Consider the following 14250-nt stretch of genomic DNA (forward strand, 5'->3'; position numbering starts at 1 on the left):
AATTGTTCTGCCAGCTTTTTATTGTTATTCCTTTAAAAGAGTGGTCTAACCAAAAAGCTATTTAACACCACTGAAAAATAAGTGGTAGCCTTTCATGAAACTAGGTGTTTAATGCTTTAAAGGTGTTTTATATTTTGATTAGATGCAGAGTTTAGAGGTAAAGTAAAGCTTCGTTGGAATCCTTCCTCACTGTTTGATAGTCGGGTAACAGGTTATTTGACTTCTTTCAGCATCGGTTTTCTCACCTATGAAATGAGAATGATAATTCCAATTCATGGGTCTAGTATAAAGGCTAAATGATTTATATATAAAGTCTTGTATATTGTGCCTGGCATAGAATCAACAAACATCTAGTAAGACTTGTTTTTATTAACAATGATGGCTCCTAAATAGCATAGCTTGAATGTAAGGAGGAGTGTATTTTATATATGCCACATTACTTTAAAATACAATGTGATCTGTTCAAACAGCACTAGTTTAGGTCTTAGGAGGCGTCAGTTTTAGGTCCAGTTCAAGTAGATATTGAATTTGACCTTGGAAAAATCATTTAAGCTGCCCAAAGTGGATGGGTTAAATTAAGGTCACTTCTAGGTATAACACTCTTTGTATAACAAAAATTCATTCATTTTTACCAGGGGAGTCTGCCAGTCTTTCTAATTCCTTTTTTATGGGGGAAATTTTTCCTGCTCAGTTTTGAAGTAGTAACAATTTTCTGCTTCACTGCAGGGAGGTAGATTAATTGGTGGCTGGGAAGATAACCCTTTTAAAGGAGAATTACAGATTGTTCTCAGAGGGAGTCATTCTACTCCAGAGTGGGCTCTTCCAGAAGGACCAAATCAAGGATCAAAGGTCTTAGGTGCGTGTTTCCAGACACTGAAAGAGTCATGTTAATTTTGCAAATCTACTTTAAAACGTGTAGCACTAAAAGGCTTGTTAGCAGTTCATGATGTTATTGTTTCAGAAGTTTTTACAGACATTTATTTGCAGTGTTAGTTTATAAAAGTTGCTGAGATTTTGAACAATCAAATCATGTCACATTAAAATAGATGTATTTTAAACCAAAATGTAATTTAATGCAAAACCAACATTAATCTCTCCATATGTATATTATTTCTCTAATCTGGTTTTCTTCATAATCTGTTTTATATGAGCAATGATATGTTTCATATTTTAGTACTTTTACCCTAAAAGGTAACTTTCCTCCACATTATTCCATTCACAGTATTAACAATCTGTGGATCAACTGAAATTGCTCACAGTTACCCAGTTGTAACAGTTGCTAAGTTTTAATTTTCCAGTTGCATTTGTGTGGCTATACATATTCCTGTTCAGATCTAGAAAGCAAAGGACCTGAGAGGGTTTATTAACTGCTTTTATTAATACTACTGCATATATATTTTAAAAACACATAAATGTGTTGCAGTTGTTCCAATGTACAATTTCTAAAACAGAGGCAATAAATAAAGGGCTAACAAAAAAAAGTCTTAAAGTTGAATTGCTGTCCTGAGATAGATAAATTCAAGTCTTAAAGAAGTTTCTTGAGGCAGACAAATTCGATCTTTAAAATATGGTTTTGTTTTTATGTGTTTTTTTAATTTAAAACATAACCTTTCTAACAACACAGAATAATATAAAAAATACATTTTTCCAATTCTACTCTTCCCTTGAGGAAAGTAGCATTAGTTAGCAATTTTTGCATGTTATTTCATGCTTTTTATCGATGCCTATATTCATGTTACATATAATGACTTGTGGTGGTAATGTTGTACCTTAAAAATATGGTCAAATATTACTATGCAGTTTTCTTTTCTCTTTTAGCATATTTTGGATATCTTTCCAGATCACATTCTTCCTTTTTGTAACATATTACACTACAGTATTTGTACTATTTATTATTTATTTGTTCATTCTCCTATTGATATATATTTGGATTAATTCTAGTTTTCTAATATTTCCAATATTTCCCAAATATTGTTGTAGTAATTATCCTCATTCATCTATCCTTATCTATTGGATTTAATTTCTATGTACCAGATTCCTAGAAGTGGGTCAAAGAGCCAAAACTTTCTTACACAGCCCTGAGCAGATAACCCTAATTCTTTCCATTCATTCTAAAATGTTCAGTCGCTTATTAGAATGTATCAACTAACTGCTTCACTTTATACTAACACCTAACTCAGTTCTGTGTGGTGAATACATAGGAGTGTGTTTTTCTTCTGCAGGGGTGTTCGGTGAGCTGGATCTTCATGGAATTCCACGTTCGATATATAAAACTAAGCTCTCAGAAACTGCAGAGGCAGGTTCCAGAGTTCTCTCTCTGATGGATGCTGTGGATTGGCAGGTAGAAGAATTGCTGTGTGATGGAAAGTGAATACACACAATGGGCAATATAAAAAGGTTTCTTCTTTATTCTCATGGGCATTTATTTTCTCACATGATTAACCAGACAAGAAATGTGTATTTTGCAATTACCTTGCACTCAAAAAGCTGACCTGATAGCAGGCATTTAAAAATTGTGGTCTCAAAGGTCCTTCAGAATATATAAAGAACATTGTGTATATACTAGTTATGAAAGAAAAATATGAAAGTTTGGGGTAAAAACATTATTTCAGATTCTTGCAAAATAGAACAAGGAATTATTTTAAATACATGTTATTATTATCTTGGTTCTCTCTTTACTTCTAATTTGTGATCTTGCACGTTAAGCATTTAGAAAAATCCTGATGCCCAGTGATATTTAAAAACAATAGTGTTACATTGTAAATCAACTGTACTCCAATCAAAAAAAAAAAACACCAATTTGTAAACCTAATAAAGAACACACCTGTGTTAAATGAGAGATTTGTGATAAAATATGAGTGGTGGCAATTCTGTCTTTCTGTACTCATACGTGTATATGACAGAGACTCTCACATGTTCTACAGGTATTCTTTTTAATGGTAAAGGGTCAGGAAAAATGGATGGATTTCTTTTCCAGGCTGTCACTTCTCAGCCAGTTCATTTGTGCTGAGAATGAACTTTAAATTCATAAAAAGAGGCTTAGTCTGAGTAAATGCATACAAATCATCAAAACATTTGGGTTGGCTCCCCAACCGTAGTTTAAAATCAGCAAATAGAAGGAGGATTTATTGGGAGGTATTATAATCTATTTATGACGTATCCTTATTTGTGATCACTGAGGTGTGATTACTTTTTAAAAGAAAATTAAATGATTTTGGTATCCTTATTGTTTATCCAATTACTATTTTTAATTATCCAATTAATATTTTCTGCTCATTATTTATCCAGTTACTGTTCAATCAGTGTCAGACATTTGCTAGGCATTGAGGATTCAGTTGTGAAGAAATTGGTCAAACTCCGGTGGACACTGCATTGGAGTGGGAGAGACAGATATTAACTGAACAAGTAAAGTGTTAATTTCAGGTTGTAATCTTCATGATGAGGGAAATAAAACAGATAGTATCTTAGAGGCTGTGATGGCAGAAGGTGGCAGATAACATTAGGATGGACCAAGAAAGTCTCTCTCAAGAGTAGGACGGGGTTCAGGATATGCTACCTCCCAAAATTGAATATTTTAAGCTGAAGAAATTCCTGTGTGTGCTAGAAGGACTTTCTGACCTTCCCCTGAAGCAGGTCATGAAACCTTCATTTGAGAGTTGCCCTCCCTGTACCCAGAGGAAAGCACCATCCCCATCTCTGAAGACAAAGGGACACAGAGAGGAATCTGAATGAACAAGCCGTGCTGATTCTCCCAGTTTACCACCCTTCGCTCAGACCTATCCCTTCTCCCACTACTCTCCACTCTTCTTCTAACCCAGCATAAGAACGCTCAGATCTAACAATTTCTTCAGGTCTTCATTTCCTTACAAAAGCTCCCGTGTCACGTAAAACTTATATTAAATAAATCTGAATGCTTTTCTCTTGGTAACCTGTCTTTTGTTATAGGCCTTCTAGCCAAGAACTCCTGTTTTTCAGGAATATCAAGTGATGGTTAATTGTGTGAAAAAAAAAATGGGGAAATTTTTTTAAGTCTTCAGAATATTGTTCTGACTAGTTTTTATTTATTTATTTTTATTGAAGTGTAGTTGATTTACAGTGTTGTGCTAATTTCTGGTGTACAGTATAGTGACTCAGTTATATATATATATTCTTTTTCATATTCTCTTTCATTATGGGTTTTTACCAGCTATTGCATAGCCGTGCCATACAGTAAGACCTTGTTTATCTATTTTATATGTAGTAGCTTGTTTCTGCTAATCCTACACTTCTAATTTATCCCTGCTTTCCCCCTTGGTAATTGTAAATTCGTTTCCCATGTCTGAGTCTGTTTTGTATATAAGTTCATTTGTGTCGTTTTTTTAGATTCCACATATAAGTGATGTCATATGATATTTGACTTTCTCTATCTGACTTATTTCACTAAATACGATAATCTCTAGGTCCATGTCCTGACCAGTTTTTAATAAAAATAGGAACATATTTGCTTTGATCTATTTAATTGTTTAAAAAGATATATTGCTTGTGTTTTATTAAATGACTGAATTAAATTTAAAGAAATTTGAGATAGTTCAAAATTTAGAATTCTTAATGTCAAACAAATGCACATTTATTTTAGAGACCTAAAAATGTATGGTTTGTTCTCTCTGATAATACCATGATTCTAGTCAGATGTAAGTTAAATTAGAATTATTTAATAGTTATTAAGAAATATAAGCTTTTTTTTAATTGTTCTTGAATTTGACTCTTGAATTCTTCTAAGGAGGGAGAAGAGATTGTGATAACAACCACAAGCTATGATTTCCACCAGACAGAAACTAGAAGTATCGTTAAAATCCTGCACGATCACAAACTTCTCATTCTCAATGATACCCTTTCCTACACTCACCTCGGTAAGTGGCTGTTCTTTAACCAAATAAATATGTAATTAAGACGTTTTAAATATTCATATTTTAGTGCCCTCCTCTATAATTACAATTATTTGATAAAATATCTCACAAATACTTTAGAGGAGCATTTCACTCAGATTGGCACTGGTACCCAGTGGGTGCTACTATTTATGTGTTGGCTACAAAAAGTCGTATTATGTGTATTCATTCATTCATTCATTCAGCAAATATTCAGCAACGACCTACTGCATTACATTCTGTGGGGTAAGACTGGCACTTTCTGTTTTAAGCGAGTTTTGTGAGATCCTTACTCACACTAAATTTGAGAAACCTTGATCCAAGTGCATCTTTGTCCTGATTTGTTTCATTGACGCATTCCTCATCTGTAACTGCATTTAGACAAGCTGCAGCAAAATGATAAAACTGTAAATCTCAAGGAGAGAAGGAATTAATCAGAATCATGTGAAGATAATCTTCCAACTTGTAGAGTCGGGACCTTCCCAGCATCCCAGTCTTTCCCTGTTTGGCATGCTAAATTCATCTGAATCTCAGGAAGTGGAAGCAGACAGGAGGGTAATATTAGAAAAGCCATTCAGATACTTCTGATGCTTATGAGAGCGCCAGCCAAGGGGACATGATAGACTGGTGGACCCACATGTTTGACCTGCATGAAAAAGAAACTTAAAAGAACTTTTTAAAGCAGTATGTTGATTGAAGCGCATGTCCATCATTCTGTACCACATATTTTTCTTTAAATCAAAAGACAAAAATTTCTTTGAAGAATATTTTAGTTGTAAAATCTTTTTTGAAATTTGACATTACAGATTCTTTCATTTAAAAGTACCAAGTACTTCTCTCTGTTTGAAATGTACCTGCTTATCTTAAAGTTTTAAGTGAGATTTCTAGAAGTGTAGAATGTAATTTAGTTATATTTTAGAATCACTAAGATGCAAATGTCCAGGCTGTATTTGATATACTACTAAATGTTTATGAAGAATTGTGATTCATACAAAATCCGTTACAGAAAAAGTGGAACAAACCAAGGTTTAGGCATCAGGAGAGGTAGTATCTGTGTATTGCTGATTCTCCACATGGCCTTGGGCAAATTCTTTTACTTCTCTGTCTTATCTCCTATTAAAACTACAATAAGCTTCCTAACTTATCTTTTGTGTATAATTTGAAGTGTTTGCAAAATACTTCCGAAGTGGTAACTTTGTAAGTGCTGATTATTGTCTTTTTGGTGTAAATAGAAGAAATACTTTTGATTATATTTTATTTTATAAATAAAAAGGTTTAATTTCCAACTGCCACCTGTGTAGATTTAAGCATGTAACTCTAATCAGTTCATGTATTCGTGTTGCCTTTTGGCATATCAGTAAGTTATGTGGCCTGTGAGCTACAAAGAAACAAAGACAGGTTGTTTCTCAGCATCAAACTGTCCTTCTGCTGCAGCTCAAAGATACCATGTTCCTGCAACTGGTCAGAGCTACACATTAGCAGCTGATGTTGGAATACTAAGTAGGAACATCAAAATACTTGGTGAAGATTACCCAGGTTGGTTCAAGGAATCTTTTGGTGCACGCGTCCTAGTCAGCCCATTCACTGAAAATGAGATGACGTTTAAAGGTTAGTACAAATTGAATTAATTTTTCTAAATGAAATATAGCATGGTCTCTTCTGTGTTTAGGTCTTAAATAATCCCCACTCCTTTATAGGATCATATGCATTAAAAAACAAAATCCAACTGAGTAAATTTTTAAAATCTTACTGGCTTTATTCAATGATTTTATAAATCAGGTGGCATCCAGTCTGCCCCATAGAAAGAAGGTCCAAAGAACTGTACAAAATAAGAGACTTTTATAGGCAGAAGAGGGCAGGAATAAGGTAGTTAAACCAGGCAAAAATCAGATTCATTATTGCAAAGTTACTTTCCCTATAGGGGTGGCAAACATTTATTGAGCAGATGACCTCACCAATGCTGATCAGGCAATTCCTGACTGACTGGGTTAAGATTCCATTTCTGGGAGATCTGTAATTGTAAGTAAGTCTGTTTGATGTTGCAGGGCAGAAGTGACTCCATTGGGGCCTGATGTCTTGTTTTTAACACATGGAAAAATACCACCTTGAGAGGGATTATATAGTCCAGGGGCCACCCTCCAAAACCAAATTTCTAACATGATTCTACTTATTTTACCTTCACAGACAAAAGAATAACAAATTAACAATCAATGACCTACATCACAGCTAGCCCAGCCTCTCATGCAAACAGAAATCATTTCGTAACAAGCACAACTGAGCTGTTATTTTTGTTTGAAGGAAAATTTCAAACATACATCAAAAATAGAGAAATGTGTAATGAATCCCAGTATAACCATCACCAGTTACCACCAGTATCCACTTGGCCAATCTTGTTTGATCTATAGGCTTACCCACTTTCCTCCCTCCTTCCTTCCCTCCCACATCCTCCCTTTTTCTCCCTCCTTTCCTCTCATCCTCCTCTTTCTTTCTTTCTTCCTTCCTTCCTTCCTCCCTCCCTCCCTCCCTTCCTTCCTTCTTTCCTTCCTTCCTTTATTTCCTCCCTTCCTGTCTTTCCTTTTTTCTCTTTCACTCTCTTTGTTCATAACAGGATCTAAATAAGATCCATGTTGCAATTGGTTATGAATCTTAAATCTCTGATTCATTTCTCTTTTCTTGCAATTTATTTATAAAAGAAGCTAGGTCATCTGTCCATAGTGTTTCCAATAGTCTGAATTTAGTGATTCATCTCTAGAATTTAACTTGTCCCTGCCTCCCTTGTATATTTTCTACGCATAAGTAGCTTAGAAGTAGCAAACTGACCAAACCTGGACTCAATTTTTAGGCAATAATTCCTACTAGTTGGTGGTTATTTTTCCATTAATAGGCACATAATGTACAATTGATTTTCCTTTTGTGATGTTAGCAGCCATTAATGATCATTGCCTGGATCTATTGAATCACTGAGGTTTAAAATTGTGATATTTTAATTTTACCATTCCCTCCTCATTTATAATCTAGAATACTTCTATAAAGAGAAGTTCTCCCAAGCACCTGTTTGATTACCTTGCAGGACAGTTTACATAGGAAATGCAGGGAAAATGTTTGATTCTTTCCCTTTATTAACTAGTTTTCAAAATAATGGGTTGGTTCCCAAGTATCCTCCAAAGGTGAAAAAGGAGTTTTTGTATTGTTTTGTTATTGGTACCATTATAAGCTCCATGGATTTGAACATATTTGATATGTTCTAATCCATTGTGATCATTGATCTTATTGGACTGCAAATGCCCCCTCACTGACTTTCAGAACCTTTTCATGTTAATACTTAAGTCCTCCTTCTGACTTTTATTTTTGGTTTATTCGCTTTCTGATAAGACAAGCACATGTTGTAATTTTTTTTTCTTGCCAACACTGAAAGTTCCTCCAAGTAATCCTGATTCTTTTTATTGGGAGCTGGTGTTTCAGTCTCACAATCTGAGTACCAGGAGTAATCATCTGTTTTTGACTGGAACTGTTTCAGCAGTCCTTCACTTGTTTATACCACTGCCTATTCCATTTTGCAGCAGCTCACATTTTAGAAAATCATTATGTTGAACAAGTAGCTATTTGACTCTAACATCTACTTAATGGTCATTATCAGCCAACAGAAGCTTAAGTAGGGGGACAGTATAGCTCAGTGGTTGAGTGCATGCTTAACATGCATGAGGTCCTTGGTTTAATCCCTAGTTCCTCCATTTAAAAATTAATTAATTAATTAAAATTAAACCTAATTCCCCCCCTCAAGAAAAGCTTAAGTGAGGAGGACAGTAATGATGATCATAATACAAGATTTCAGGCACTGTGCTAAGCATTTCACACATATTATGTCATTTAATCCTCACAGTGTTATGGCATAAATATTGTCTCCCTTTTAAAGTTAGAGAAGTAGATGATCAGAAGGGCGAAATCATGCTGATCTTAGGTACTGATTCAGGTTATCTAACCTGAAGTCCCATGATGGACTCTATACCCATGACTCCTATAAATTGTTTTGTGATGTAAGTAAACATCTCTGGCTGTCGTGGGCCCAGGTGGTCTGTAGAAACCATCTCTTCTCTGTCTCTATCTTATTATTCTGATGTTCTCCACCATACATCCAATCGCTAGCTCATAGGTTTCCAGAAGGCTTTTCCCTTCTAGTATAAAATAACTCTTCTCCAATCCATTTTGTTAGATTTATCAGTTTTTGAAACAAGGACTATCCTCTACTGTTTCTTACTGGCCATGAACCTCTGTGCCTCAGTCTCCTTATACAGAAGATGGGAATAATAAAAGTTCCTGACTCATAGGATGTTTGAGAATTAAACCACACATCACCTGTTGAGCACTTAGTACAGCACTTGGCACAGTCATCTCTCATGGATTGTTATTGTTGTTATTATTAATCTGTGAAATTGCCTTTTGTCACTTCAGTGACACTTACAACAAACTGATCAGCAGATACTTGGCAATGCATATTCTGGAAAAGATTATATAAAGATAATGTCCTTAAAAGCTCTTTAGGGCATCAGCATTGAAACATCAGGTAAATTATATCTTGTGCCTCATGCAGTGCATTCTCAATTGGGACAACATCACCACCAACAGGTGAAAATTGGTTCTTGAGGGACAAAAAAAAAAAAAAAGTCAATAAATAGTGGTTTGTGGTCCTCCAAAGGGCCACCATACACTGATAGATACGTAGTATATCTGTGATATTAAAATTTCATGGAGAACGGAGCCTATTCAGAAAAAGAAATGTCTAAAAGGTTCTTGTGAGGGGCAGTGAAAAAACAAGTTCAGAAATATCGCCTTATTTATATTAAAAGACCAAAGAAAAATGAATGAGATTGCCATGAAAAAGTTGAAAACGAATTTATAATTTGAAAAATTACAACTACTTTTGTAGCTTGCCAAAAATTTGTATTCTGCTTGAAAAAAAAATGTGTAACTCTTTTCCCCACCAGGAAATGCAAGAATAAGTAATGTGGAATTTTATCACAGTGGTCAAGAAGGCTTCAGGGATAGCACAGATCCAAGATATGCTGTTACATTTCTTAACCTGGGACAGGTTTGTACTTTAATTTTTGCATATACTCAAAGTCAAATAGTTTGATTTTGGTTAGATTTTTGCTTTACTAAATAGACAAAGCTTAGAATTGCTAAGACTATAATCTAATAAAAGTTTCTTAACATTAACATTTTTAGATTCATAGCAGCGTTTGATTCGAGCCATTTGATGCATTTATTTAAGGTCAGTTTTAAAAAATGTAGAAAATGGAGCACAGAAGGTGAAAGAATTGAAGATCTATAATAGTATTTCACATCTCCACCTTATTTTGCAATGACCAAAAATATTTCCAAATACTATTAACTAAAGTGAGTGTTGCTTAAATTTTTCAAATGAAAAGCATGTCTCTATATCCATGTCTCTGTCAAAAGTGGGAAAATAAATACGTTTAGGGTTGACAATTGAAGAGAATATGAAAGAGTACATATTTCTTATGGAAATAAAAAATAATCTTGTAGGTTTGAAGTTGAAACCTAACCTCTTGTTGACTGGTTCTTACAAACATTGTAACCCCTTGCCTAGAATATTGACTTTCATGATTTAAAAAAATCTCAGCTCATCATATAATCAATTCAGAAAAATAATTTTTAGTTCCTTAGCATCTTGCAGGTAGTGATAAAAATATAAATGCATAGAAAAGTACTTGAGAGTTTTTAATTCACCTTTAAAGGAAGCACACTTTCTTGCTCTATTTCATCATCAGGTGAAGGTATATAGAAATTTCCCAGGATTAAGAGGTCTACTGGGACTCGTCCTTCTGTGGAATGTATATTGTGTATTTTACTTAAAAAGATTGGTTTCGTGAAAATCACCTACTTCAAATGTTTTCCTTTAAATGTACTTTAATTTTATTTTTTAAATGTTCGATAAATCCCAATATTTTATAGATTCAAGAACATGGCTCATCATATATTCGAGGCTGTGCTTTTCACAATGGCTTTTCCCCTGCAATTGGTGTGTTTGGGACAGATGGATTGGACATAGATGATAACATCATTCACTTTACCGTGGGGGAAGGTAATATAAAAATATTTTCGTCCAATAACATGTATTTCTGAGACAATCTTGTCTGCAAACTCCAGAGCCATGGTGTCCAGTTGATCATTCTGTGAGAATGGAAATGGTCTATGTCTGTGCTAACATGGTATTTACTAAACTGCATGTGGCCATTGAACCCTTGAAATGTGGTTTATGTGACTGAGAAATTGGATTTTTTATTCTAACTATATTTAATTTAATTGTACTTACTTTACACTTAAGTAGTCACATGTGGCTGTGGCTGTCATGTTGGGCAGCACAGCTCCAGAAGAATTATTTTCCACCCCGTGATCTTATGTGAGTTATCTCATCAACAGTTGTTTAAATTACTACGACTTTTAAAATACTTCTCACATATAAATCAAAAAGATTATTCACAAATAAAGGTTATTATTTTATAAAAATCATATTTGATTTAGGGAGTTACCCTTTCTCAACTGTCAGGCTAAAGCTTAATACAATCTCATTTAACGTATGTAAAATCTGTATGTGTGTCTGTTAAGGTGGAGCCTGGGAACCCAGATATTTAATAAGCGTTCCAGAAGATTCTAATTCAGGTAGTCTATTGAAGAGGTAGAGTATCAAAGAGTTCAGAGGACTCACTCTAAAATCGAAGGGGTTTGCTTGTCAGGTTCAAACTAGAAAACTAACCTTATTTAAAAAATGAAAGATATTCCCCATGGTACACATTACAAATTTGTATGTATCAGTGGGAATTTTATTTTTTTCCAGGCATAAGAATATGGGGAGATGCCAACAGAGTCCGAGGAAACTTGGTTACACTTTCGGTTTGGCCAGGAACCTATCAAAACAGAAAAGATTTGAGTTCGACTCTCTGGCACGCAGCGATTGAGGTAGTGTGAACAAATTTAACATTATATGTATATAGAGTGGTAATTTATAATTTCTGGATTGAAGATTATAATTTCTATAGAATTTCAAATCTCAAAATGTCATTGAAAACCCTTTCTTTCTTAAAGATTGGTGAACTAATGGGGGGGAGGGTATAGCTCAAGTGGTAGAGCGCTTGCCTAGCATGCATGAGGTCCTGGGTTCAAGCCCCAGTACCTTCTCTAAAAATAAATAAACCTAGTTACCTCCCCCCACCAAAATAAAAAAATAATATTAATTAAATAATAAATAAAACAGAAAGCTATTTAAAAAAAAAAGATTGGTGAACTAATAAAACGAACTAATTATAGGAGAGAATGAACTTTTTTAAAGCGTGTTGTGAGCTCCAATAGCCGTTGGAGTCTTCTTTGTGTTGAGGTTCATTGGTTTAAATAGTTCTCTTATTTCCTTGCTTCTCTAACATTGTTTTTGAGTTCCACTGCAGGGTCTCTGCTGCTAATTGACTGTGTTACATATATTACTATTTAACTCTGAGTTTAGTTTCCTTCCTCATATGAAAAATTAGACTATTGAATCTCTGAAATCCATTTCCCATCTAAAATTTTTATGATCCTATTTGAAAGATTATTTACCTTTATCTGATAGTATTAATTGGACCCTTCTTGCTTCCTGGGAAGTTTCTTGAATTACTGTAAGTATTTATTTAGATGTAGAGTGAGATGGTAAGCAAGAAAATAGAAAGTAACAGAGAAAAGATTTGGAGGAAAGATAGCTTCCTCTTGTGTTTATCTTACTTACACCATAGGAAGGAAAAGCAATTAAAAATAGCTCTCTTTGAAAGATGGGATAAGGATTGAATTTTGGTTTTGTACAACTGTTAATAGTCACTTTAAAGTAAAATCTCTTTTCATCTATTTATAGATGTTAGAATGTAATCAAATGTCAATTCCAAATCTTTAAAGTTATGTGTGTCTTTTGAAAGGTACTTGTCTTACTTTTATGAATTCCATTTGACTTCATTTTTATCACAATCTTTAAAAATAAAGATGTTTAATATGCTTCATATAAATGAGATTTTGACTGTGTTGTTGATACTGTAGAGGCAAGAACTAAACCTTCCCTGCCCTATTCTTTTCATTTTTTACCACTTTGATTTGGCTTATAAAATAAGTAATTACCTAAGGCTAGTTCTAGTCCAGTTTTTCATTATAGCAGATTGTCTTTAAACTAATGAATGCCTCTACTGAGTGTTATGGTCCACTGAAATTGCCTTAGTTGTCTTTTTCTTAATAAATAAAATTGGTAACAATATAACTAAAAAGAGTGATAAAATTGTTATAACCTTGCTGTAATACTGGAGTTTGGTCTATGGCTTATTAATATTGAACCACATCCAGCAGGTTTTGTGACTGAAATGAAAAGTAATCTGTTTAATGTACTTTTCTAATGAAGTCTAAGGTGTAGTATCTAGTGATGGGTTTACAATAAGAACCTAAGTTAATTTCACTACTTCATCTATATTATAAACCTGAATGGGGTGAATGATGAATCAAATTTCACTCCTGAAAGTGTCATCATAATTAGGTTCCCTGTGTATGTTGCATACCTGCTCTCATTGCATCCATTGTGTCAGAACCTGACCCAAAGCATTTTCTTTGTCATAGATAAATAGAGGGACCAATACAGTCTTACAGAATAACGTAGTGGCTGGATTTGGAAGGGCAGGGTACCGCATTGATGGTGAACCTTGCTGGGGTAAGTCTTTGGCATAGAGTCACTAAAACTAGGAAACAACTTGTCCAGATTTGTTAGAAATAAATAACAAGTTAGTGATACAAGACAGCAAGTAGTATCATTGTGTGTTTCAAGTTTTACCTTGTTTGAATCCAAACTTCGAGTCTTTCTAAAGAAATTCATGTTTAATTAGATATAATAAGTTAAGGATGCTAACACTAAATCAGACTTTTGCAAATGAGTATACAGTTATTCTGAGTAACAGTGAAGGGACACATTAGATAAGAGAAGTACTAAACAGAGTAAACCGTGAGTAGCTGAGCCATACAAATATTTGATCATCTTGTTAAAATTTGCATTGTATATTTAATCTTTAAAGGAATTTTGACTTTAACAGATGTTGCTTATAATTATATGACTTGATTAAATAATGTTAATTCTCTGGTTCTATATTTCCTTCAAAGGTCAGTCTAATTTCTTGGAAAAGTGGTTTGACAATGAAGCCCATGGAGGTTTATATGGTATCTATATGAACCAAGATGGCCTTCCTCAATGTTCTCTTATACAGGGATTTACCATTTGGGCATGTTGGGATTACGGAATTTATTTTCAGGTAAATGGATGTCCAAAATTGAT

General features: G+C 34.1%; 1 protein-coding gene across 1 annotated transcript in view; it reads left to right on the plus strand.

Annotated features, from left to right (window-relative positions):
- The window catches only part of PKHD1L1 (PKHD1 like 1), a 133471-nt gene that overhangs the window by 95298 nt on the left and 23923 nt on the right, over positions 1-14250 (plus strand). The window contains exons 56-64 of the mRNA XM_072949613.1: positions 727-856; positions 2223-2341; positions 4760-4889; positions 6339-6512; positions 9887-9990; positions 10878-11007; positions 11761-11882; positions 13545-13635; positions 14079-14227. Coding sequence (XP_072805714.1) covers positions 727-856; positions 2223-2341; positions 4760-4889; positions 6339-6512; positions 9887-9990; positions 10878-11007; positions 11761-11882; positions 13545-13635; positions 14079-14227 — 1149 coding nt within the window. The remainder of the gene's footprint in view (positions 1-726; positions 857-2222; positions 2342-4759; positions 4890-6338; positions 6513-9886; positions 9991-10877; positions 11008-11760; positions 11883-13544; positions 13636-14078; positions 14228-14250) is intronic.

The sequence above is a fragment of the Vicugna pacos genome, chromosome 25 (assembly GCF_048564905.1).
Source record: "Vicugna pacos chromosome 25, VicPac4, whole genome shotgun sequence".
NCBI classification, from domain to species: Eukaryota; Metazoa; Chordata; class Mammalia; order Artiodactyla; family Camelidae; genus Vicugna; species Vicugna pacos.